The 25,133-nt window shown below is 43.2% G+C and overlaps 1 protein-coding gene across 1 annotated transcript in view; it reads right to left on the minus strand.

Moving 5' to 3' along the window:
- SERINC5 (serine incorporator 5) overlaps positions 1–25,133 on the minus strand; it is a 103,733-nt gene that overhangs the window by 20,082 nt on the left and 58,518 nt on the right. The window contains exons 3-7 of the mRNA XM_029942504.1: positions 13,841–14,019; positions 13,076–13,158; positions 11,464–11,557; positions 5,172–5,383; positions 3,084–3,179 (exon numbers count right to left, since the gene is read on the minus strand). Coding sequence (XP_029798364.1) covers positions 3,084–3,179; positions 5,172–5,383; positions 11,464–11,557; positions 13,076–13,158; positions 13,841–14,019 — 664 coding nt within the window. The remainder of the gene's footprint in view (positions 1–3,083; positions 3,180–5,171; positions 5,384–11,463; positions 11,558–13,075; positions 13,159–13,840; positions 14,020–25,133) is intronic.

Raw genomic sequence — 25,133 nt, forward strand, 5'->3', positions numbered from 1 at the left:
TCAAAGCACCCCCTCCCACCTAAGCACCCTCTTAGAACAAGACCCTCAGATTCCAGCTGAGCCCCAAAGGGTTCTTCTGTTCCATGATGTAATAAGAGCCTTGTGTTTTCAGTTACTATTCAAACAGTAGCAAAAAGTAACATTAGCTCCATTTTTCAGTGGACTCAGCAGGCTCTGAACAGAGGTATATGCAGACATGTCAGAATGTCCACTGTGTCTATCCTCTCTGGTGAGGCTACTCAACAACCAGACATGGCTAGCTGCTCAGCAGCCACTTGGCCAATAGCCTCTACCCAGAGGTTAAGTCTCTTTACTGTCAGTAATATGGTTACTGACTCTATTATCCTTTGCTTCCTTCTTATCCACTTTCCCAGGAAAGTTCTCCCAAAGCGGTTCATTTCTTTCAATTCGTTACACTTTCATTAAAAAAAAAAAAATTTATTGATCAGGTCTCTAAATTCATGGTGCTAAAAAAATCAGTTTATTTATAAACAGAATAGCTTATTTAAAGACAAGGTCTTTCCTCAACAATACTGTGGTATGTATTCATCCCATTGTTACCATCTATAGTGCACAAAAACCTTGCTTACAAGGGGACGGTATAAACATATCGTTTTGTTCACTGTATTTAATAGGCATTACTGGCTAATAGTTACTAAATCATCATGTAAAGAAATGTGAGGGGCACCTGGGTGGCTCAGTCGACTTCCACTTAGGTCATCATCTTGCAGTTCACAGGTTCAAGCCCCGTGTGGGGCTCTATGCTGGCAACTCAGAACCTGGAGCCTGCTTCAGATACTGTGTCTCCCTCTCTCGCTCTCTCTATGCGCCTCCCCCACTCGTGTTCTCCCTCTCTCTCAAAAATAAATAAAAACATTAAGAGAAAAAGAAATGTGACAATATTCAGGTATGTATTTTCTGAATGTTTCAAATTACAATCTATGAACATTGCTGACACCCACAGGAGAGAATGAAATTACCTGTGCAAAGGTGGAGGGGAAAAAAATAGTGTATAATCTGGGAATATCCTAAGGTTTTCAGGATTTTGTAAAAATTTTGAGAGCCTACATCATAATAAAGATTTCTATCATATTACCATCAGTGGTAATTTACTTTTACTACACACAGAATCTCCTATCTATCTATCTATCTATCTATCTATCTATCTATCATTTATCTATCCATTTTAAGTAAACTCTATGCTCAATGTGGGATTTGAACTGATGACCCGGAGATCATGAATTGCACGCTCCACCGAATGAGCCGTCCAGGCATCCCCAGAATGTCAATATTAAATATCCAAGCTAGATCTGATTGCCAATAAGAAACAAACACAAATTAATAATTCAAAAACCATCTTATAAACATGTACATTCTAAGTATTTGAAATTAGACTAAAATTATTACTGGTACTCATATTTGAAAGTAAAAATAACTGTGTATGCTGTGGATTAAGGAATCTTTAGTCCTAGGCCAACAAAAAATAAAATTTCTCAGGCACCCCAATAAAATTTTTTTAACTGCCATAATACTAACTCTTATATTTAAATAGTACCACCTGAAATTAAAAATGAGATTTTTTTCTGTTTTTAAGTGGTATTTGCCATTTAAAAGAAAACTACTGTAACCAAACACCTCATTACATTAAAACCCAAAATTAATAATTATAAAAGAAAGTCTTGGGGCACCTGGGTGACTCAGTTGACTGAGCATCCAACTCTTGATTTTGGCTCAGGTCATGATCTCACGGTTCCTGGAATCAAGCCCCCTGGGATCTGTACTGACAGCACTGAGCCTGCTTGGGGTTTTCTCTCTCCCTCTCTCTCTGCTCCTCCCCCGCTGAAGTGTGATACATACATACATACATACATACATACATACATAAGAAAGTCTTAAAGAAACTAGATTTAGGGGCACCTGAGTTGCTCAGTTGGTTTAGCAGCCAACTTCAGCTCAGGTCATGATCTCATGGTTCATGGGTTCGAGCCCTGTGTTGAGCTGTTGGGCTCTGTGCTAACAGCTCAGAGCATGGAGCCTGCTTTGGATTCTCTTTCTGCCCCCTCCCCTGCGCACACTCTGCCTCTCTCTCTCTCTCTCAAAAATAAGTAAACATAAAAAAAATGTTTTAATAGAGTCAAAATAGAGCTATTAAACAATTAAACCCAGGAAGGATTATAATTAATATAGGATCTACAACTGTATCATTTTCACCAAAAGTAGCTATAAAGACAAGACTCCCACACGGTATGTGTATATAAAACTTTCAAAATTATCTTTGCATTTTCTATCTTCATTTTAAAAAGGAAAACAACTTCAATTTCCTAAATACAACTAAATTTCCTAAATGCAACTACTCTGTAATAATAGCTAACTCTTATGGAGCACCTCCTACCTTCCAAGAACATACACATACTCTCACTGAATTCCTAAAAAAACCATCCTATAAAATAGGAATCTTATTTAATTACCTTGTTAAAATAATAATTAAAAACCTTATTCTAAAGCTAAGGTATCTAGGCAGGGAGAGGTAAATAACTTTCTACAAGTTACTGAAGTGGCAGAACCAGGCCATAAAGCCAGGCGGTCTGACTCCAAAATTCACACATGTTCTGTTGTCTCTAAAAATAAACATTATTTAAGATAAGCGATTCGAGGTCACACAGCCAGCACGTGATAGAGGTGGGCTCAAATCCTGTCTCCTGCTTCCCACTCCCACGCTCTTCCCTGTCTCCCTTAAAGTCAGAGAGATGACCACTTAAAAGAAAACAAATTAATAACCAACTAAAAGGATAACACAAAATAAGTAAAACACAAATGCTCCTTGGAAACACAGATGACGCCCAAAAGCAAACTCAACAGCCCCCCTTCATTGCTGTCTTTCCCACACAGCAGGAAGACTCAGAAGAAGGAGTTTTCATTTTCCTATCCCACGTTAAGGACTTTATTTAGTGAGAAGTCTAGATCTATTTCAATGTATTGCACACTTGACATTCTACACAACAGCTCAGTGGAGACACATTCTCTCCTGCACAATGGCAATATTCATACGGCAAACACTGCTCCCTAAGAGGCAGCTGGCTTACCTACTTCTACAGGTTTGCTGGAGAGAGCCGAGAAAGTGAGATACGTCACATAGCAACTTATGAGCCCCGACTGCAGCAGCCCGGAATGTGGCTGCCCTGGAAAGTGAAAGGGACAGATTTTAACACAGCCTTTTACATTTCAACAATAAATAAGCCTAAAAATAGCTCCCCACCCCCAAATAATGTTTCTCAAACCTAGACCCCTATCGTTAAAGGAAAGAAGAAGTATAACATGTCTTCCACATAACATTAAAAAGACATTCAAGGGGATGGAATTCTACACTGAGCCTAACCTAACTCCCAGGTTCTGCCAAGTTCTCTACCATCACGTTATTTTAATAAATAACTACAACTGTACTTAAATGTTCTGTCTAGTCTTCCTGAGGTTCATTAACACTAGCTCTTAAATCTTAAGGTCTCGGAAGAAAATTCACCATCATTATTTGTGAGACCACATAGCTTAGTGATGTAAATGATAGATATCATAGTGGAAAAAAGCTCAATCTGTCAACAGATGAAAAACCTTTTGGGAATAGCTGTTCAGGTCAAAGAGGAAGGTACTGGGGCTCAGCATTCATTGAGGGAAGGGCAGTAATACGTTATAATATTTAAACTAAACTAAATGTTTTTATCAATCAGAGTAACAAGGATATGATAAAAGAAATTGATCAATTTTTGGTGACATTTTCTACCACATATATATATGAAAGGATTTATTTCATCCAGTCTTCCCTCTGATTAAATGTTTCGAGTTATAATTATTAACTTGTACTAACCAAAAAAAGGCATAGAAATAGATTCTTTTATAATGTTGCTCTTTGGCATGAGAGTAAGACTCAGCTTAGCAACTAATGACATTAAACAAAATATTTCAAAATATTATAACTATTTTAAAAGCTAGGATATAACCCAAATGGTATTTTAATCTGAACACTAGTATGTTTTAGGAAATTTTTTAGCTGATCAGTTAAAGGGACTGGGAGATGAATACTCTCAATTTTCGTAATGTACTTGAAATTTCCAGTGCCAGAAAACCTTTAAATTACTCAATACTAGTTCGCTTTTTCCCCTTAAAGTTTATTTATTTCAGCTATCTCCATACCCAGTGTGGGATTTGAACTTATAACCTGGGGATCATTCTTCAAGTCGGGACTAAACCATACTAGTTCACTTATTCAATCACCATTTTAGAAATGATTTGAGGGGCTATAAATTATTGGCCACATTGCCCTTTTCCTATCTAGAAACCTGAATGTCATTTGTATTTCAATACCTGTAGAGCCAGATACTTACAAGAAAATTAGACCACAGATCCTTCTTTCTATAACCAAAGATGGCAGTCTGGCTTAAGACATCAGAAGTTGTTTATAAAAGACAACTCAAGTCTATACTTTCTAAAGCACTTCCAAATCCCATTACCTCTTTCCTTTGCCTTTGTGGCTTATTTGTTTGGGGCTTGAACTCATGAACAGATTAAGTTACATGCTCTACTGATTGGGCCAGCCGGGCGCCCTGCGTCCATTGCCTTTGAAACGGCCTTGAGTCAGGTCAGGCTTAGAGAGTTCTGTTGGCTTTGCTGAGAAAGGGCTCGGGTCTCAGGAAGGTTACTAGTGGGCCAGCTGCTGGCTCAGCCAGATCAGATTTCCTACTTCCTGTCTCCTAGACCACATGGTCCCTGATTTCTGGTCCACAGGCCTCCAGTGAAAGACGAGCCCAGAAGGAGCTCCTTCCAGAGCCTTCTCATTCAAGTTTTACAGAAATTACAGGGAAGAACTTAATATACACTCAGGGCATCTTCCATTTAAAGGCTCCTTATGGTACATTCATTAGTGATGGTAATAGCTGTCTTCTTCTTATTTACCGACTTTACCACATTGAGATCTTTCTTGACAAGAAGCATGCCAACTATCCCATCCAGCCCGAGTGAAGAGAAGACTGCAATCCCAGCCTTCCTATTCCTGACCCATCCATGATAAATTAGGGAGTGACCAGCATTTCAAACAAAACAAAACAAACCCACTGGGTTTGCTCAAAGACACACAAAAAATACGTATAAAATAAGGAGGAATGGAAAAAACTTGTGCTTACGATTTTGGACCCAAGGCGAGATGGCTACCACGGAAATAAGCAGACACAGGCCTCCGTTTAGCCCCAGGAGAATTTTGTTTTCCAGGCAGCCGTCCTTCTGGGTGTAAAACACTGCCATCAAAATCAAGCCCCCGGTGGCGATGGAGTACATGATGAGTGTCACCAGGGCCAGAGCGGCGTACCACAGCTTGTTGCTAGCTGTGCCGGCGGTCCTGTTTCTCCAGAAGCAGTACAAGGGAGGGGAGAGAAAACAAGACAAGATGAGACCCCCCCACTCTCTGACAATGCTCACTGTCCCTCGGGCAGGGACTGATGCTATCAGGGCCCAGGCTGCTTTAACCCCAGCTATCTAGAAGACTATCATTTCACCAATGATCAGGCTCTATCAAAGCTAGAAGGTAGAGGTAAACATCCAAAAACAATTTTTCAGGCTTAGAATTTTTCTGTAACACTACAACATTCTGGATTAAAAAAAATTTTTTTTAATGTTCATTAATTTTTTTTACTCTTTTAATGTTTTTATTATTGAGACAGAGAGACACTGAGCATGAGTGGGGCAGGGGCAGAAAGAGAGAGAGACACAGAATATGAAGCAGGCTCCAGGCTCTGAGCTGTCAGAGCCCGATGAGGGGCTCGAACCCACGAACTGTGAGATCATGACCTGAGCCAGTCAGCCGCTTAACTGACTGAGCCATCCAGGCACTCCAAATGTTTGCTTATTTATTTTTTTAATGTTTTTATTTATTTTTGAGAAATAGAGAGAGACAGTGTGAGCAGGGGAGTATCAGAGAGAGAGGGAGACAGAGAATCTGAAGCAGGCTCCAGGTTTTGAGCTAGCTGTCAGCAGAGCCCGACGCGGGGCTCGAACCCACGAACCATGAGATCATGACCTGAGCCGAAGCTGGACGCCCAACCAACTGAGCCACCCAGGCACCCCATGTTTATTTATTTTTGAGAGACAGAGCACAAGCAGGGAAGGGGCAGAGAGAGAGAGAAAGAGAGAGAGAGAGAGAGAGAGAGAGAGAGAGAGAGAGAGAAAGAAAGAAAGACACCAAGCAGAGGGAGAATCCAAAGCAGGCTCCAGCTCTGAGTTGTCAGCACAGAGCCCGATGCAGGGCTTGAACTCCTGAACTGGGAGATCATGACCTGAGTTGGAGTCCAACGCTTAACTGACTGAGCCACCCAGGCACTCCTACATTCTGTTTTTAAATGTATATTCATCAACTAAAATGTACTTCCACAGACTTGACTCTAACCTCCCTATTTTTTTTTTAATTTACTTTGTGAAAGAGAGAGAGCACATGTACGAGTGCGTGCAAGCAGGGGAGGTACTGAGAGAGGGAAAGAATTCCGAGTGCAGAGCCTGATGCACATCTTAAACTCACAAACCATGAGATCACAAACTGCACTGAAGTTGGAAGTTTAACCAACTGGGCCACCCAGGCGCCCCCATGACCTCCCCATTCTGAACAGGAATCGCTCTGGGATAGGTGGTGATTAAAAAGCGGCTGTTTCCCTGAAAAAAAAAAAAAAAGTGGCTGTTAGGTGGAGTTCCCTTCATGGTTTCCCTCTCAACACAGGGCCTGGAGGGGCCACTGTAGTAGCTTCTGCTAACGCCCATGTTCTCTTTAGGGACAGACAAACTTCACTCAGAGAAAGACTGGATGACCTCAGCCCTCTCATCCCTCCGCTGCGTCTGTAGTGGTACTGCTTCTCCAAAGCAATGCCACGTAGGGTTAAGAGAGTTGGGTTGTTTTGTTTTTTAAGAGCTGTGGGGGAGGGGCAGGGAGGGAGAGAGAGAATCCCAGGTAGGTTCTGCACAGTCAGCAGGAGCCTGACGTGGACTTGAACTCGTAAGATCATGAGGTCATGACCTGAGCTGAACTTGGATGCTCAACTGACTGAGCCACCCAGGTGCTCCAAGGGAGAGTTTGAAAAGAATAAAATCAGCCAGGAAAAGAGTAAAACATCGTAATGGGATTTGCAATAAAGAACCTTAAAGAAGAGATTAGTTTGCTCTCTAGTTTATGTAAATATTTAAAAAAGGATAAGAGAAATAAGCGGTGGTTTAACAATCCATAGACATTGTTCAGGACAATAACAAAACAAGAAAGAGTTCAAAACGGCTCAGTCAGGAGGACAGAACCGTGGGGAGCCCCGGGGTGAATCACTGTCATCTGCCCTATGAGTAAACTGCCACACTGTAACCACATTCTCACAAACCTTCAAGGAGAAAGCAACTTGCTTGATGTTTTCACAGAACTGGAAAGTATTCAGGCAACTCAGCTAAAATGTTTTAATGATGAAAAAGTTACTGCAGCTTGAGACAAGAAGGGAGGAAAGACCAAAACAATAATGACCATCTTATTCCTGAAACCATGCCAGTGACCACAGAGTTAGTCTAACAGAAAAGGCACGCGAAGGAAATAATAGAATAAGACTTGGTGGCGGGTGAGGGTGGGGATCTAAAAGCCAAATGGTAATTGATGACAGAGAAATGGAATGCACTGTATAGAGAAAGGCAAACACTGCTGAGGGGTGTGTGGGCGGGGTACAACTGGTCCTTCACTGGTCTTTTGGGCCTTTACTAGCATATGAAGACTTTCTTATAGTTAATGGATGCCTGTATTCCCAAAGTTAAATTTCCAGCCCTAACTTCTCCCTTCAACTTTAGACTCATATTATCCAACTGTTCAGCGCAGGGGGCAGGGGAGCAGGCTGGTCCAGGCTGCCTTCCCAAATGTGCATCTCAACCCCCAATCCTGCTTTTCTTCATCTTCCCAAGCTCTGAAGACGGTAGTTCCATTCTTCCCTTTTGTGGAGAAGGGAAACTTTTTGTAAAAAAAGAAAAGAAATCCTGACTACAGTCTTTTTTCTCCCTTGGCTCCCCACCCCCCACCTCCCCATCACCATCAGCAAAGCCCATAAGTCCCAGTTTCCGAACAGACTAGACTGACCGCTGCTATCATCGTCCGAGCTACCGCCACCTCTCACCTGGGTTATCTTCCACGGGCCTCCTTACTTGCACCTCTGACACCCTCTAACCTTTTCTGGAATTAAAATATGCTTCTTATCACGTTCCTCCGGTTTCAAACTCCATTGATGTACTTCCTACCTCACACAAATGCCCCAGAAGCCCGACAGGATCTGGCCAAATGCCATCTGCTACCTCACCTCTGGTGCCCATCCCTCACCACACGGGCGCAGCTCAGTGGACCTCCATTTGCCCCCAAACAAATCGGCCTCAGGCCCAGCAGAGTCCTGCCCCAGCCTCTCTCCTTCCTTCTGTTCATGGTGGTTTTCCTCACAGCTGACCATGAAGCCTTTCCCTGCCCTGCTCTTCCCAAACCCCACACCCTGCTCTCTCTGTATCCAGTCTTTTCCTCATTGAACCTGTGACTTATTTGCTTGATCATATATTGATTATCTGGCCATTCCCCCTGCCTTCCCCAACAGGAGAAAGTAAGCTTCACAGCGCAGGATCGCACGGTGTTCACTGCTCTTCTCCGGCTGCTAAGTGCTGGCAAACAGGCGCCTCATGAACACTGGTGTGAGAACTGGCAACTATTAAAAAATAACTTTGTGCAGCGGTGTGCTGGCAGAACGGCAGCTACTCCCGCTGCTCCAGATTCACGACATCCTCCTCGGTGACCTCCTGTTTTGCAGATATCCCACATCCCATGACTTCTCTTTATGTCCTCGGGGCTCACCACACACTCTGGAACACAGCTAATACTCCTCAAAACTGTGAATGAATGCTAAGTGGGAAGCACTTTGAAGCACTTTAAAGATTAGAAAAAGACCACACAACGGGGCAGAGTGCACTGACGCCCCAGCACGCGGGCACCAGGCTGGGCTCGGGCTCTGGAGTACCTAACACCCAACCACAACAGAAATTACAAATCTGGCACATTTAGGAAATGGGTCTTTGTTAAAAACCCCTGAATGTACCCTCTACTTTTTGCTATTTCAATTTTGATATAGAATTGTCATTCGAATCACAAAATTTGAAGTAGAAAGGGATAAAAAAATAAACATCTCATGTGACCATATTGTTTTTCAGGTGTGAAAACAGAGGTCAGTGAGGCCAAGTAATATGCCTAACAGGAAACAGCGATCAAGGGGAGCAGAGGCACAGACACCTGCAGTCTCCTGCCCATGGCCTCCGTCCTACTGCCTTTGGGAAAACAGGGGCACCCGAGTGGCTCAGTTGGTTAAGTGCCTGACTCTCAATTTCAACTCAGGTCATGAACTTCCGGTTTGTGAGATCAAGCCCCACATGAGGCTCTGCACTGATAGTCGGGCACCTGCTTGGGGTTCTCTCTCTCCTTTTACTCTGCCTCTCTCTTTCTCTCTCTCAAAATAGACAGGTAAACTTAAAAAAGAGAGAGAGAGAGAAAAAAAACAGAGAGGAAAAGGGAAGGAAAAGCACCTTGGTTGTTCCATGAAGAATGACGTTATTATATTCTCTAGACTATCGCTGTAAGCAATACTCTGTTAAACAAACAAACCTAGTAGATTAGATTAATTTACCTGAAAATACGTTATTAGTGAGCTACCTAGCTTAATCCTAATTTTAGACAGACAAATCAACTATGAATATGTTGCCATTAAGGGATTTTGTTGGGATACTGGCCTCTATGTACAGACAATCGCTCTTAAGTCATTGTTATTGAGTGGTTTTTAGAAGGTTTTTACAGCAGTCCAACTCTTCTAAATGCCTGTTAAAACTTGGCATGAATAATTAGTCCCAGAAAATGGCTTTAGAATTGATCAAAACATTCAAGTCAGCATAAAGAAGCACAAGTATTCTGAAGAGAACATTCTGCTTACTGGGCAAATCAGGCACTCAGTATTGAAAATGGGATTATTTTACCATGAAGTTCCCTATTTTCACCTATACGTGTGAAAATTTTAGGAAACATTTAGGATGATTTATTAGACAAAATACATTTCCATAGTATCTACTATGTGACTATTTAATGCACTGTAAAGATTTTAAAAACTGACTCTAAGTATTTGGGTATTTACTCCAGTATTCACCAAATTATAAAATGATAACACTAGCCTGTCACTCCTGCATCTCTTTTTTTTTTTTTCACTCCTGCATCTCTTGATTTGACCTCTAAAGAAATAAAACCAAACCCATATTAAACAACTCCTATCACCAAGATGAGGAATAGAATCAGAATGAAAAGTATTTTGAAGGAATCTGGACCATGTATTTTGTTTTGTCCAAGATAAAAAATAAATTTCATGTTCATACATTCTTTCCAGATTTCTTTTTTCCAAAACAGTTTAAAATAACACGATATGAATAAAAACGATGGAGTGACAAAAGTCTTCCTAGGTACAAGAGATAGTTATTTTCATTTGGTGTTTTATAAGGAAGGTAAGACAGCGAGCGGCAAACAGGAGGTGCAAAGTGCCTGTCCGAGGCCACAAAGGGAGTCACCCTGGCCTCTAGCAGGGCTGAGGCTTATCTAGTTGCCATTTCCTGAATTGTGGCTCAGTGAGAAATAAGATTAGCTATTAATAATTTGAATTTTCCTACTTCTCCTAGGATGTGAATTCTATGTCCAAGGCACTTAGGAAGTATCTACATTTTTAAAATTCAGGATGCATTTCTAAGGTAACACAACAGATCTCCCTAATGAAGGGGACTTTATAATCTTAGACAGATTGAGAAAGAACCAAAAACAATTTTTAAGCTTATTTATTTATTTTGAGAGAGAAAGAGACAGCACGAGTGGCAGAAGGGCAGAGAAAGAGGGAGACAATCCCAAGCAGGCTCTGTGCTGTTGGCACAGAGCCTGAGGTGGGGCTCAAAGTCATGAAACCGTAAGATCATGACCTGAGCTGAAACCAAGAGTCAGATGGATGGAACCACCCGGGCGCCCTCAAAGTACTTGTCTTTAAATCTCCAGAGGATGGAAGCCTAAGATAAAGCCCGCCCACGTTTTCAGGCACCTAACCGTCACAACCCCTCAGAGCTGAGAGTTGCCCGCGCCGGATGGGAGCGTGGCTAAGTCACAACAGCAGCTGACTCGGAGCCCAAACGGGAGAGCACGGGGAAAAGCCAGAAAGTGAACAAGAAATGAAATGGAAGAAGAAAGGGAAGAAAGGAGAGGAGTGAGTGAACAGGTCCAAAGAGCGGGAGTGCAGGGGAAGTGCACCAAACTGTTCCTGGCGTGAGCGGGCGGCCCATCCTGGCCAACACAGCGCGGCGCCGCAGGCAGCTTCCCCGAGCAGCCAGTGCGTTCACCTGGAAACCTTCCCAAAATGCACATACCAGTTCTTGTTCCACTTATGAGCAAATTCCACGAGCAGGATGAGCTGGATGCCTATAAAGATGAAGCCCCCGACGGCTCCCACATAGCGCCAGGCTGCAAAAGACCGTCCACAAAGAGATGAGGTGAGCACTGCAGGTGCTGAGTTTAAGAGAGAATCACGACTACAGTTTATCTTTACTACATTCTTACCGTACCTGCAACACATTTAATTTCCATGTAGTCATATAAGATGCATGCTATTGTTATGTGCACTTTAGAGATAAGAAATATTGTGACTCCCTCTCTCTCTCTCTCTCTCTCTCTCTCTCTCTCTGCTCCTCCCCTGCTCACACTCTTTTTCTGTCTCTCAAAAAATAAGTAAAACATTCAAAAAAAGAAGTCCCACGCCAGTAGGCTGTAGCTGTGTGAATGCAAGCAGTGAGGCTCTGGGGCTCTGAGCTGAACCTCCACACTGTGACGGACAGTGACCCTAGCAGACACTGCTATTCATGAAATCAACAATGACCCACAATTTGTAAGTAAGAACATTAGATTGATGATGAAAAAAGGTTTCAAATTTTATTGGGTGGTGAGCCACCAAAGATTAGTAGGGAAATGAGGGTCAGACTGGGGGCCACGGACTCAGATCCACCCCTCACTCTGCTACAAGGAAGCTCTAACCTTGAACGAGCCGTGTCACATGTCTAGGTTACAGCTTGTCTATGAAAACGACAGAACTGCACTTGCCTATATCTATCTTTCTAATACATTAGAGTATATCCGTGGGGAATAGAAAACTAGTTAACAACATTTTAGGAAAAAAATAAGGCTCAGAGAGGACTTCCTTTGGGAGTGCATACAACTAGTTATGCCCTAAAAACTAGCCGGACCTTGGTGACCGTCTGAAGGGGCCGTGGGCTACTCCTTAGGGACGGACACAGTGGGAGTGTTTTTACCCTTCTTAATTAGGAAAACGAATGTGTTTGGGTTAAACAAGGTTTTGAACCTCCCGAGCTCTCATGCAGAAGAGCCCCTGTTTCGGCTATGATTAATGGCTTCAAATTAAATTAATTTGGGGAAAATTCTAGGAATAAGAAATATAATTCAATGTTATATACGGTTTCATATAAGTTTAGAAATAAGACTGGATGATGCCTTTCTTATCTCATTATAGCTGCAGCAGATTTAAAACTAAGAAGCCTTGTGTTCCAAGTTGGCGATTTCCTGGGCAGTGCTGAGAAAGAACAAGGTGTCCCGGAGGCCTTCAGCGATGGCGCCGCGCCAACACGCTAAACTGGTTCTCCAACAGACTTGGAGGGCCCCATTCTCCCTTCAGGCCAATCACCTTAAAATTATCAGTTGAATTCTCCAAGCTGCAGAGTAACACTTGGCCAGAAAGGGAAGGAATAGGGGACCGATCTAGATGGAGAAGGAGGAGGGGACAGGAGGGACAGGGAGAAGAGAGAGTGGATACAGTGTGGGCAGATAAGGAAGGAAGAATTTTTTTTTTTTTTAAATCACAAGAAAATCACTAATTTGAAATCTCAAAGGCACACTAAATGACACTTTTGAACAATTTCACAAAATGGGTAAGAACAAAATAAATAGGTACCCCAAATACCCCATTTGTACCATTCAGAAAGGTCTCCTGATCCGGAATGAAGAAAGCTCCTGAGCACATGGCCGCCAACAGCAGAAGTTTAAAGAACCAAAAGCTGGAAAAGAAAGAAAGAAAAAAAGAGTAAATGTATTTAAATGATATTCATGTAAGGACAAAAGACCTCTTAGAAGGTAAGCATGTCAGTCCATGTTTCTGCCACGGGTACTGTTCCTTCCAAATCGAGAGGAAGTAATTAAGTGACCCAAGACTGCCTTTTCCCATAATTAAGACCAACTCCGCGTGGCCTCTGATTTTACAAAACGCCACTTTGTTGCGGGGGGTGGAAATGACCCGGGGACAGGTTTTAATACTTGAACTAGAACTCCTGTCTCTGCTGCATCTCTCACTGTGGTGCTGGTGATACAAATAGGATTCTAATTCTTGGGCCACTGAGGGGTGACAAGTCCTACCTTCCCTAAAATCAGTGTCAACAATTTCAACTAGAGGAAGAACAGTCAGATGGTCTGATTAGTTGAAGAGGTCAAGGAACACTATTCTGAATATCAGGAAAGGGGAACTCCAGGCACCTGGGTGGCTCGGTCAGTTAAGCGTCTGTTTCTTCATTTAGGCTCAGGTCATGATCCGATGGTACGTGAGTTTCAGCCCGCACACTGACAGCGCCAAGCCTCCTTGGGATTCGCTCCCTCTCTCTCTGCCCCTCCCCTGCTCATATTCCCGCTCAAAATAAATAACTATACAGAATAAAAAGCGGGGGAGCCCCAAGACTGAAGACTTACCCATTGTGAATATGCGCTCTACAACCTTTGCTGCTGCTGATTTTCAGGGTCAGGAGGCAGAAGACGAAGAAGAAACAGGCCAGGCCGAAGCAGACTCTGTACACCGCAGAATATCCCACCAGTTTCTCACACGTGTCTCCAGCTTTGATGCCTTTACAAATATCTTCGTAAAAAGGAATCTGTGGAAAAACAGGTAACAGTCATCTGTCACAACTGGGTAAAGAGAGGGGTTCCTGGCTGGCTCAGACGAGATTTGACTCTTGATCTTGGGTTTGTGGGCTCCATGTTGAATGCAGAGATTATGAACAAACAATAAAACGTCTAAAAAACAATAATAAAGCTGGGTACGAGGGGCTGTTATGAAGTGTTTCCTGAGCCTACAAGTCAAAATGCAATGTGGAAATGCACCCAGTGCATAGAGAAACAGACTTAATTTTCTCTGAATTATTTTTATTTATTTATTTTTAATTTTTTAAAATGTTCTTATTTATTTTTGATACAGAGAGAGACAGAGCATGAGAGGGGGAGGGGCAGAGAGAGAAGGAGACACAGAACCAGAAGCAGACTCCAGGCTCTGAGCTAGCTGTTAGCACAGAGCCTGACGCGGGGCTCGAACCCACGAATGTGAGATCTGACCTGAGCCGAAGTCGGAGGCTTAGCCGACGAGCCACTCAGGCGCCCCTCTGAATTATTTTTAAAAACACAGTACTCATTGCATACCACTTCCCCTTTACTTATCCTAATGAATTTTGAAATCTAGCATTGGAATTAAAAAAATATATACACTTGTCATTTTTCTTGAAAAGCATAAATATACAGAATAAAAGTGAGACACTTCCTTCATTCCCGCCCCAAAGTGTCACTCCTCTCCTCAAGAAAGTTAACAATTTGGTGGGTATTTTTATTAGTTATTGTGTGTATGTCCTCATTCCCACACTTATTCACAATATACCCACATATACATACCAACACACACACACACACATACACACACACGCGTGCGCACACTTGTATGGTACCCTGTATATAGTATATACACAAACAGGTTTATTAAATAAAAGATTATACGCATTGTTCTTTGATATGTTTTATTTCCCAACCAACAGTAAACCATGGAGCTCTTTCCCTGTTAATTATACGTAATATCCCAACCGACTTTTTAACTGCTATTTGATATTTTATAGTAAGATTTCTAGATGAAAATTGTAAGTATTCCCACACTGAACTTGTGAGGGGCGATATTTTGTTTCCTGTTAATCGGTTATTTGCTATTACAAATGCTGACTCAATAAACACTATTAGGCGTCCTCAGTGTACACATGCCATTATTTATACAGGAAGGACTCCTGACCTAGAAATGGAACCAAATTTTAGTTTCAAGAGTTAGAGTCAAACCACACTTTCAAAGACAGCAACAATTTATGTCTCATCAGTGACATCTGAGACTGTTCACATTTCCAACATGAACATCCAATTTTTTTTTAATGTTTTTTATTTATTTTTGAGAGAGAGCACCAACAGGGGAGGGTCAGAGAGAGAGGGAGATACAGAATCTGAAGCAGGCTCCAGACTCCAAGCTAGCTGTCAGAACATAGGCCAACGCGGGGCTCAGACCCACGAACCATGAGATCATGACCTGGGCCGAAGTCAGATGCTTCACCGACTGAGCCACCCAGGTGCCCCTTAACATCCAATTTAAAGATAATGTAAAAGTTCATAACAAATGGCCCCAAGATATGCCACTTTGGCATGAGAATTACATTGATCTGAAAACAATCAAGTTCCAGAAGACTCAAAAAAACTTTGACCTTCCCTGCTAATTGCCTTTTAAAAATGGGGGTTGGGGAGGAGAATTTAATAGAGCACTTGCTCCAGGAAGGGAGTTACCACTGTAGACAAGTAGACAAGTAGGGTGGCTCAGTCGGTTAAGCATCTGACTTCAGCTCAGGTCACAATCTCACTATTCATGAGTTTGAGCCTTGCTTTTCTTTCTTTCTTTCTTTCTCTCTCTCTCTCTCTCTCTCTCTCTCTCTCTCTCTCTCTCCCCCCGCCCTCACTTGTGCCCTCTCTTGAAAAAAAAAATAACTATAGCATACTATGACCTAGGTGTAGTAGACAAGGAGGAATTCAGCAAGGTCTCTTTATGAAAATTCCTCTCTCTGTCCCTTGCTCCTATATGCAGCCCAGCAAACATTTGTTTACCATTTCTCCTTTTTCATCTTCCTGTAAATTGCCTTCCTGGGGCGCCTGGGTGGCTCAGTTGGTTAAGCGTCCGACTTCGGCTCAGGTCATGATCTCACAGTTCGTGGGGTCGAGCCCCGTGTCGGGCTCTGTGCTGACAGCTAGCTCAGAGCCTGGATCTTGTCTTTGGATTCTGTGTCTCCCCCCCTCTCTCTCTGACCCTCCCCCGCTCATGCTGTCTCTCTCTCTCTCTCTCAAAAATAAAACATTAAAAAAAAATTAAAAACAATATTGCCTTCCTTCCCATCGAAGTCTCAAGGCCCCTCCCCTTCCTCCTTAGTTCAGGATGACACATATACCTCATTTTGTCTATCTTTGGAATCTCATGTTTATCAAATTATGTGGGTTCTGTGAAAGTATGAAATTAAGTTTGATTTTCCTCTATTAATCTGTCTCATGTCAATTTAATTTTTAGACCAGCCAGGAAATTCTTGAAGGGTGAGGAAAAATTTTCCTCCCCAACAATAAAACACACTATCTTAGGGGCACTTGGGTGGCTCAGTCAGTTGAACATCCGACTTCAGCTCAGATCATGATCTCACAGTCTGGGGTTTGAGCCCAGCATGGGGCTCTGTGCTAACAGCTTGGAGCCTAGAGCCTGCTTCAAATTCTGTGTCTCCCTCCCCCTCTGCCCCTCCCCAATTCATGCTGTCTCTATCTCTCATAAATAAATAAACTTAAAAAAATTTCAAGAAACAAGAACACTATCTTGTTTCAATGTCCTCATTACAAGAAAGGTTCACATCTTTTGTTAAATTCATGGCTATCTGCATTTTTCTCTGAGAAATGGCTATTAATTGAGCATTTTTTGATCCATTAGCACTTTTATTTATGAGTCTTAATCTTCTGATAAATGTTGGCAATTGTTTCTTTTAGTCTATCTAGGTTTCAATGTAAAACCTATATGCATGATTAAAATCTTACATAATAAAAACAAGCAGTGTATTTCTAACTAATGTTGGAAAACAAAGATTTAGTCAATGGTTAAAAAAAGAAAACTTGCTTCTTATTAACATCAAAGTGGAACATTCTTCAGAACAAAACAATAAGCTGAAAATCACATTGTAACTGTTATTCACAAGACAAAAAAAATTGCAGAGGGAAAAAATGACACAAAGCTGGAAGTAAAACCGAAGCATGATGATTGAGTGTTTTCTTCAGAAAATATTTTTTTAAGTTTGTTTGCTTTTTTGTTTGTTTAGAGAGAGTGAGTGAGACAGAGAGAGAGAATATTCCAAGCAGGCTCTTCATCATCAGGGCAGAGCCCAACATGGGGCTCGAACTCACAAACTGTGAGACCATGACCTGAGGCGAAACCAAGAACTAGAAGCTCAACAAATTGAGGGACCCAGATGCCCCTCTCCAGAAATGATCTTAAGGAAACAACAGTAACTCAGGCTACTCCGATTTCCATCAGCAAAAGGAAGACTAAATTTAATTGGAGTTCGTTTTCCTGAATGAGGATTCCCTCCACTCAGAAAAGGTGTGCAGTCATTATAATACCTGAATCTGAAACATGTTTTTCCAAAACAGCATGTTTTTCCAAGTAAATGCCTCAGGCAAAAATGCATTGTTGCTGAGACCCAAATAGTATAGGTCCTTGTCTGTGAACAGATGGATAGAAAAGATTTCATAAAGAAATGTCACATATTTTGGAGTCAGAAAGTTTCTGCAACTGCAATTTTTTTTTCAGAACAGTTGGAGATGTAAAAGCACAGAGACACTCCTGTATTTTTTAACAGGCTATAGAACCAAGTAACGACGCGTGTAGGATTACCAGATAAAACACAAAATGTATAGTAAAATTTGAACTTTGCATAAACAATGCCAGATATTTTAGTGTGAGTCCATCTGCAGAAAGGAGCCCTGACAGCACGGACTCCATCTCTGGCCCTCCTGCTGGTCTGCGTTCATATGAGCACCTCTCTTGGGGTTAAATGTTCTGGGCACCCTAGAGATTAGTAGACATAACTTAGACATGCCCGCCAAGCCCAGGATGGGGGCCGGGAAGCCGGTTCTGGCCTCCCGTGAATGGGTTAGAAGAACACAGTCCTTCCTCTTCCTGAGGCACAGGTGGTGCCACAAGAGCTAATGAAAGGTTAGCTGTCAGTCAGGTGCATGAGAACCCTCTGACCTTGTCCCAGGGCTCTCCTGCGTGTCCCCTCACTCTATAAAATCTGGACTAACGTCCAGACTTTGCAGAGGGTAACCGTGCAGTTTGTGGATCCTTCTCTACCAGATCTGTCCCCCACGACCCCTCATCCCCATGGTCAATAAGGTACCCTAAATAAAACTCTGTATAAATTGTGTGGAGTCGCCTGCTTTGTTTTCTAGTCTTAAAGTTGCCTTCTCAGTTTGGGAGATATAAATTACTGTTCCTCCTCCACCTTCTAAAAGTGCCCATACAGTATCTGGGACATACTTACACTAAATATTTCATGAGACACACTTATGCTTTAAAAAAAAAAAAAAAAAAGCATTCCTTGGCATAAGATAAAGCTCAAAAGAGGTCAAGGTCTCTCTGGGCAGGGCCAGGTGTACTCCATGCTAGGAAGTCTGGCCCCCTCCTGTAGTCAAGAAGAAACAATATGAGCTAGAGTGCAGAGGACACACTAAAAAGATGACCGGCTTCAGGCAGTGGGTGAGGTGGAAGGCCACTGGTTTAAAAGTCCAGGTAACAGATAAAGAAGGTAAGCCACCGGCAGGGAGACCGCAAGTTCTGTGGGTAAACGTCCTAACTGGTAGGACTCTATGGTTGACAGGAATGAAGTGAAGGCGGGTACTGTTTGGGGTGGTGGGGAATGGGGTTGGCAGAGGACAAACGGGGGACCTAGAAGAACAGATCAGGTGTTTGTTTTAACATATAGGGTCGAAGGCGCCCTGCACCCCTCTCATCAACTGTGACACAAACATGTCAGCACCCCTTTCATCTACACCAGCACATCTTTTACCTTCAGGTGCTTCTCCACCTAACCCGCTATAAACCCACTTCTCTCTTCCCCCAATCCATCTCAAGGAGAACAGTTAATGCCAGGATGCCTAAACTTCCATTCGAAAAATCCCTTCCCTGGGGTGCCTGGGTGGCTCAGTTGGGTAAGCATCCGACTTCGGCTCAGGTCATGATCTCATGGTTTGTGGGTTCGAGCCCCGCATCGGGCTCTGTGCTGACAGCTAGCTCAGAGCCTGGAGCCTGCTTCAGATTCTGTGTCTCCCTCTCTCTCTGACCCTCCCCAGCTCACACTGTCTCTGTCTCTGTCTCTGTCTCTCTCTCTCTCAAAAATATATAAAAACATTTAAAAAATAAAAATATGTTCCCTTATTTACTCCCGGGGGCTCTTAGGCTCATCAAAGGGTATGTTTCACCAAAATAAAAGTAGCCAAACCACCCACTGCTCCAAGTTCTAAGACCTGCTTTACGCTCTGCAGGTGACTTAGTCATTTAGCCCTCAGCAAGTGGTGAATATTTTTAGGCAAAGAAACTCTACGTTGAACAAGCTGGCAGAATTTACCAAGGGGAATTTGCTCAGGTTCAATATTTGCTGTTCCAAGCTCCATCCCAGTTTTAGAAAAAGAAAACACACATCTTACACAGGCTCCACAGTGTGGGATGAAGGCAGTGGTCTTGCTCAGGGTGTTGTCTCCTTAAGTAGGGCTCTGGGCACCCAAGGACACTACATCTATATTGGTTCCGTAGGGACCTGTGGGCAAGGGGTTTCCTTTCAACCCTCAAGGCAGCCAAACTCAAAGCCAGAAAATTATCAGAAAAAATAAACAAGGGCTCAGTGGACTTCCAACACTAACTCCCCTGCTGACTTGAGCAAATCACACACCCTCTCTGAGCTTCAGTTTCCGTATCTGTACAGTGAGGTAATATTGCCATCCACCCTATGAAGCTGTCCTGACAATTAACTCAGTCAGTCCTTGTAAAGTGACGGCCATGGTTCCTCATCCTTAATAGCCATTAAGTAAACTTCTTGGGGTGCCTGGCTGTCTCAGTCTCTAGAGCATGCGATTATTAATCTCAAGGTCGAGAGTTCAAGCCCCACACTGGCCATGGAGCCTACTTAAAAACATAAATAAATAAACTTCATTAAATTCTTACATTTATTTATTTTTGAGAGACAGAGTGAGACAGAGCATGAGCGGGAAAGGGGCAGAGAGAGAAGGAGACACAGAATCTGAAGCAGGCTCCAGGCTCTGAGCAAGCATTCGGCACAGAGCCTGACACAGGGCTCAAACCCATGAACTGAGAGATCATGACCTGAGCCAAAGTTGGATGCTCAACTGACTGAGCCTCCCAGACCCTCCTGATTTGTTTAAATTCTAAAGTACTATTTATTTTATAAAAAGAACTTTTGGAGGTGGGGCACCTGGGTGGCTCAGTCAGTTGAGTGCCCAACTCTTGATTTTGGCTCAGGTCATGATCTCACAGTTCCTGGGATCGAGCCACACATCGGGCTCTGGGCTGATAGCTCAGAGCCTGACTGAGATTCTCTCTCTCTCTCTCTCTCTCTCTCTCTCTCTCTGTCCTTCCCCTACTCACGCTCTCTCTCTCACACACCCAAAATAAACAAACATTTAAAAGGGAGGGAGGGCCTGGGTGGCACAGGCGGCTAAGCATCCAACTCTTGATTTCAGCTCCAGTCATGATCTCACAGTCCATGAGACTGAGCCCCATACTGGGCTCTGTACTGACAGTGTGGAGCCTCCTTAGGATTCTCTCTCCCTCTCTCTTTGCCCCTCCCCTGCTCACAAGTGTGCTTCTCACTCTTTCTCCCAAAATAATTAAACACAGAGAGAGAGAGAGAGAGAGAGAAAGAGAGAGAGAGAGAGAGAGAGAACTTTTTAGGGAGGGAATCAGCTCATTACATGAACTACTGACAGGTTGCTGCATTCTGATTTAAATGGGGGGCGGGGGGCACAATAAGCATCTTGGAAATCAAGAGACGCTGTACTCACTTTACCAAAGGATTGGTGTTGCAAGATATAGGGTAACTTCCCTGGCATATTTATATAAGAACTGAGTTCCAAAACACAAAATTCATTTACCTGTTTTTCAGAGACCTAGCCACTAGTCAAAAGAAAGTATATCTGAACTCCCAAATCAGGGAAGATATTTTCAAAACATTAACACAAGTATGAAGCTCATATAATACATGGACGCTAGAAGGAAATCAACACAGTTTTTCCTACATAGGAGAGATGCTAGCTACACCCCCACCCCCACCACCCTACCCTGCCACCAACTTCAAGCTCAGACAAATAAGCACCAAGAGTCCACAGAGGAGCTATGGAAAGGCCTACATACAGGTCTGCTTGGCCCAGAGGCCCAGATGTTGCAAATTTAGACAAAAGTACTGACTTTGGATGGGTTAGTACAGAAACAGAGAGGAGAAGATGAGAGTTGTGTCCCCCTAATATTAAAGTGTTATTTGGGAGAGATGAGAAAATGGCATATTAGTAAAGCTAAAGATTCTTACATTATATCATATTTCCAGGGCTCTGCATGAAACCAAGCTGCAAGGAAAGTGTTGGGCAGGTTAGCATGAGTAATAGGATGGAAACCAGAAGAACTAGATCTGCAAGTTCTGTTTAGTATCTCTTACTTGACAATGAATTTCATAACCAGAGCCTCTTTCTGTCTGCCTCTCCTCTTTCTGGTATTCCACGTATCTTCAAAATTTCTAAGACAAATTGTTTTTCCCTGTGGCATAATTTCAGGCCCATATCAGTGATGTCTATCTGTCACCTGCCAATAGACAGGAGCTGTGAAATGGGCAACACTGAAGTCAGCGTCCCTCCTCCCGGAGACCATCTCTGGGCTCATTCCTTGATAAGTGATTATCATTGAGGCCCTTTTTGTGGTGGGGGGCAGCTTTTTATTTTGAATTTTTTATTTTAGAGAGAGTGCACATGCAGGAGATGGGGAGAGGGGCGGAGTGAGGGAGAGAGAGAATCCCAAGGAGGCTCCACAGTCAGCGCAGAGCCCAATGCAGGGCTCAATCCCATGACGTGTGAGATCATGACCTGAGCCAAAATCAAGAGTCAGGTGCTCAATGGACTGAGCCACCAAAGCACCCCCTGGGGATGGGGTGGGGGACTATTTAAAATCAGTACCAATAACCAATGCTTGCTTCTCTTTTGGGTGGGTTTCTAAATATTTTTGAGGTGCAAACCTCCATTTGTCATTATTAAAAGCCACAGGAGGACTGAAACATCCACAGCCTAGTTTTATCTGACCCCACCACCTGTGAAATCAGGAACTCAATGCTCCCAAGAGTAACCCTGCAGAATCACAGAGGCATGACAGAGAGCATGGCATTAGTGCTCACAGCTCCTCCCCCTCAAGCATTTCATCAGGATCGGAACAGCCACAAATATGATTAGACAGGAAACAACTCTGATCAAATTGCAAACAAAAAAAACTTTCAATAGAAACAAGACAACTCCCAGAGAACTGACTAATTATGATGGAATGAAAGGATCTTCCACAGAAGGAGAACAGGGCTGAACTAATGTCAGCCTCTGGGAGAGAATTAGGTAACATCAATGTAGGAGGAATGTACTACACTGCACGGTAACAGAAGTAAGAGTTAATCCCAATGAAAGCTTCTATAGCTCTGAATTCAGTGAGGCAAACGCCCTGGGGAATGGGGGTCACGGAATGGGTGGGTCCCATTTGCTGGTCTGATGTAAGCCTACAGATTAAGGCAGAGGAACTCAGGAACAAGAATCCTGGTTTCTAGATTGAGAGCCGGTCCGATGGCAGACCAGTGGTGACCAGGAATCACAGAAGAGCAGTGTTGCAATCATGGGGCAGTAATTTACTTAAAAAGCAGATTGCATTGGAGGTGCCTGTATCAATGGGAAGGGTGAGCCTGTGACTAAGCAAGGTGCGGTGCTCCACGAAGACAGCTGGACTAGAGATAAAGATTTGGTAAGCCAGCAGAAGGGGCGAAGGAGGCGATCACAGATAGCGAGAAACCTCACTGGGAGAGGAATGCAGTGAAGGAGCGGAGGGGGACAGAGGTGGACACAGCCCAGAACCCTGGGGAATGCACAAATATTCAGGGGCCAGGAAGAAAGAAAAAACTCAAGGAAGAAACTGAAAAGGTACAGAATTAAAGAAGAGACGTGGAAGGAGAGGCTTTCAAGAAGTTGAACGTGGGGCGCCTGGGTGGTGCAGCTGGTTTGGCATCTGACTTCGGCTCAGGTCATGGTCTCACGGCTCATGAGGTCCTGAGTTTGAGCTGACAGCACCGAGCCCACTCAGATCCTCTGCGCCCCCCTCTGTCCCTGCCAACTTGCTCTCTCTCTCTCTCTCTTTCTCTTTCTCAAAAACGAAAAACGAAAGTAAACATTAAAAAAAAAAATAGGAAGCAGAGTGTGGTCAGCAGTGTCAAATAATGCCATTGTGAGGGGACTGAGAATGAACAATGGGTCTGCAGCCAACAGTCATTTGGGACATTGAATCAAAATATTCTCTACAGCTCGTGGGAGCAGAAGCCAGACTGCAGATGGCTTAGGAGATAGCCCAGGTCTGGGTATGGGTCTGGAAGTGAACCCGGCGGGTCTTTTACCCATACTTCCAAGAAATCAACCAGTAAAGGCCAAGGATCACTCCTAAATTTTGTTGATTTGTGATTACTCAAGCAACACATAATTATATTCTTGCTGCCAAGGAAAATGTAAATTACAACAACGATAGAAAAAATACAATCCTCTTGAGCATTATCACCCCACCTCCAACTTGGTTGCTTCCCAGAGGTAAGCACTGTGGCAGCTGCGCGCATGCCCTTCTGGACACTTTGCCGTGTCATCTACACTCGCTGCGTCTTGCAGATGGTTGCATATCTGGACCAACTGCCAAGCATTTAGGTTGTTTCTGATTTTTCACTCTTATAAAAATAATACAGGACGGATATTTTCCCTACTGTACATATTTCTCCTTCTACACATGTAAAACTTTAAGGAGTACGGATACCAAGAAGGTAATTTTGGGCCATAAAGTTAATATGTTTTAAATTTTAACAGATATTGCCAAACTCTCCCCGGGGAGGGTTTTTGAGAACTCTGGGGTTGGAGCAAGAGGGAGAGTAGAAGAAAGGAAGGGAAGTACCAGGAGAGCCACACACAAACCCTTTGGAGCCAGGAAATCCTCCACTGGCCCCCTGGGGTCAGCATCTCAATCCCCTTTCCCGAGGTCTTTGCCCATTACGCACTGCCCCAACAATCAAGGAAAGTGGGGTGGAAATGGGACTCTGAGATCAAGCAAAAAATCTACACCTAACTCCAGAGACAACTTAAAACTCACCACAGAGGTCTGCACTTTGTTTTAGTGGTGACTGCCCCCCCCCGCCCCCCCCCACAGAACACAGAGTCTGATGGAGGACCTTCTGCTGCCCGAGAGGAAAAAGGCCAATGAAGAATCACTCGTGAACACAGAGATGCTGGTGGTTCTATAACAAGAGGACTAAACATCTCAACAGGCAAACCTTTTGATTCGGATAACTTACCAGACAAAAGACAAGAGAGTCCCAAATCAGCTTTCTTTGTGAATATGTGGACTTGGAATACAGTGATGACATATTATACACAAATTCAACTGTGTGTGACTGTCTTCTATAACCAAGGTTTTTAAACCCAGCAAAACTAGAGCTTTCGTGTAAAATCTTTTTTCCATACTGCCGGAGTCCAGCTCCAGCAGGTCCAGGGTCCCTGAAAGGATGGGCGGTGTCGGCGCGAGAGAGCGATGAGAGAGCCACAAGGTTTATTTTTTGTTGTTCATCATCAAGCAGGCATCTCCGTTCAGTCTGCTTTGGTGTCTTTTTTATTGGTTAAGCAATAACATGGCATCAGAAAATAGAAGTTGTTTACAGTTTCTAACTCTTAGTGATAAGGTGCTTTAATCATCAAACGTGTACAGAGACAAGTTTTACAGAAGTATTTTTGTAGAACCATCCCAATTTATTCTTGGCATCAGTCCCCAAGGTTAAGAAAGTAACAAACCTATCTTATTTTGTATGGGTTGGTTTTTGGCTAATAATTATGA

This window comes from Suricata suricatta, chromosome 6 (assembly GCF_006229205.1).
Source record: "Suricata suricatta isolate VVHF042 chromosome 6, meerkat_22Aug2017_6uvM2_HiC, whole genome shotgun sequence".
In the NCBI taxonomy this organism is placed as follows: domain Eukaryota; kingdom Metazoa; phylum Chordata; class Mammalia; order Carnivora; family Herpestidae; genus Suricata; species Suricata suricatta.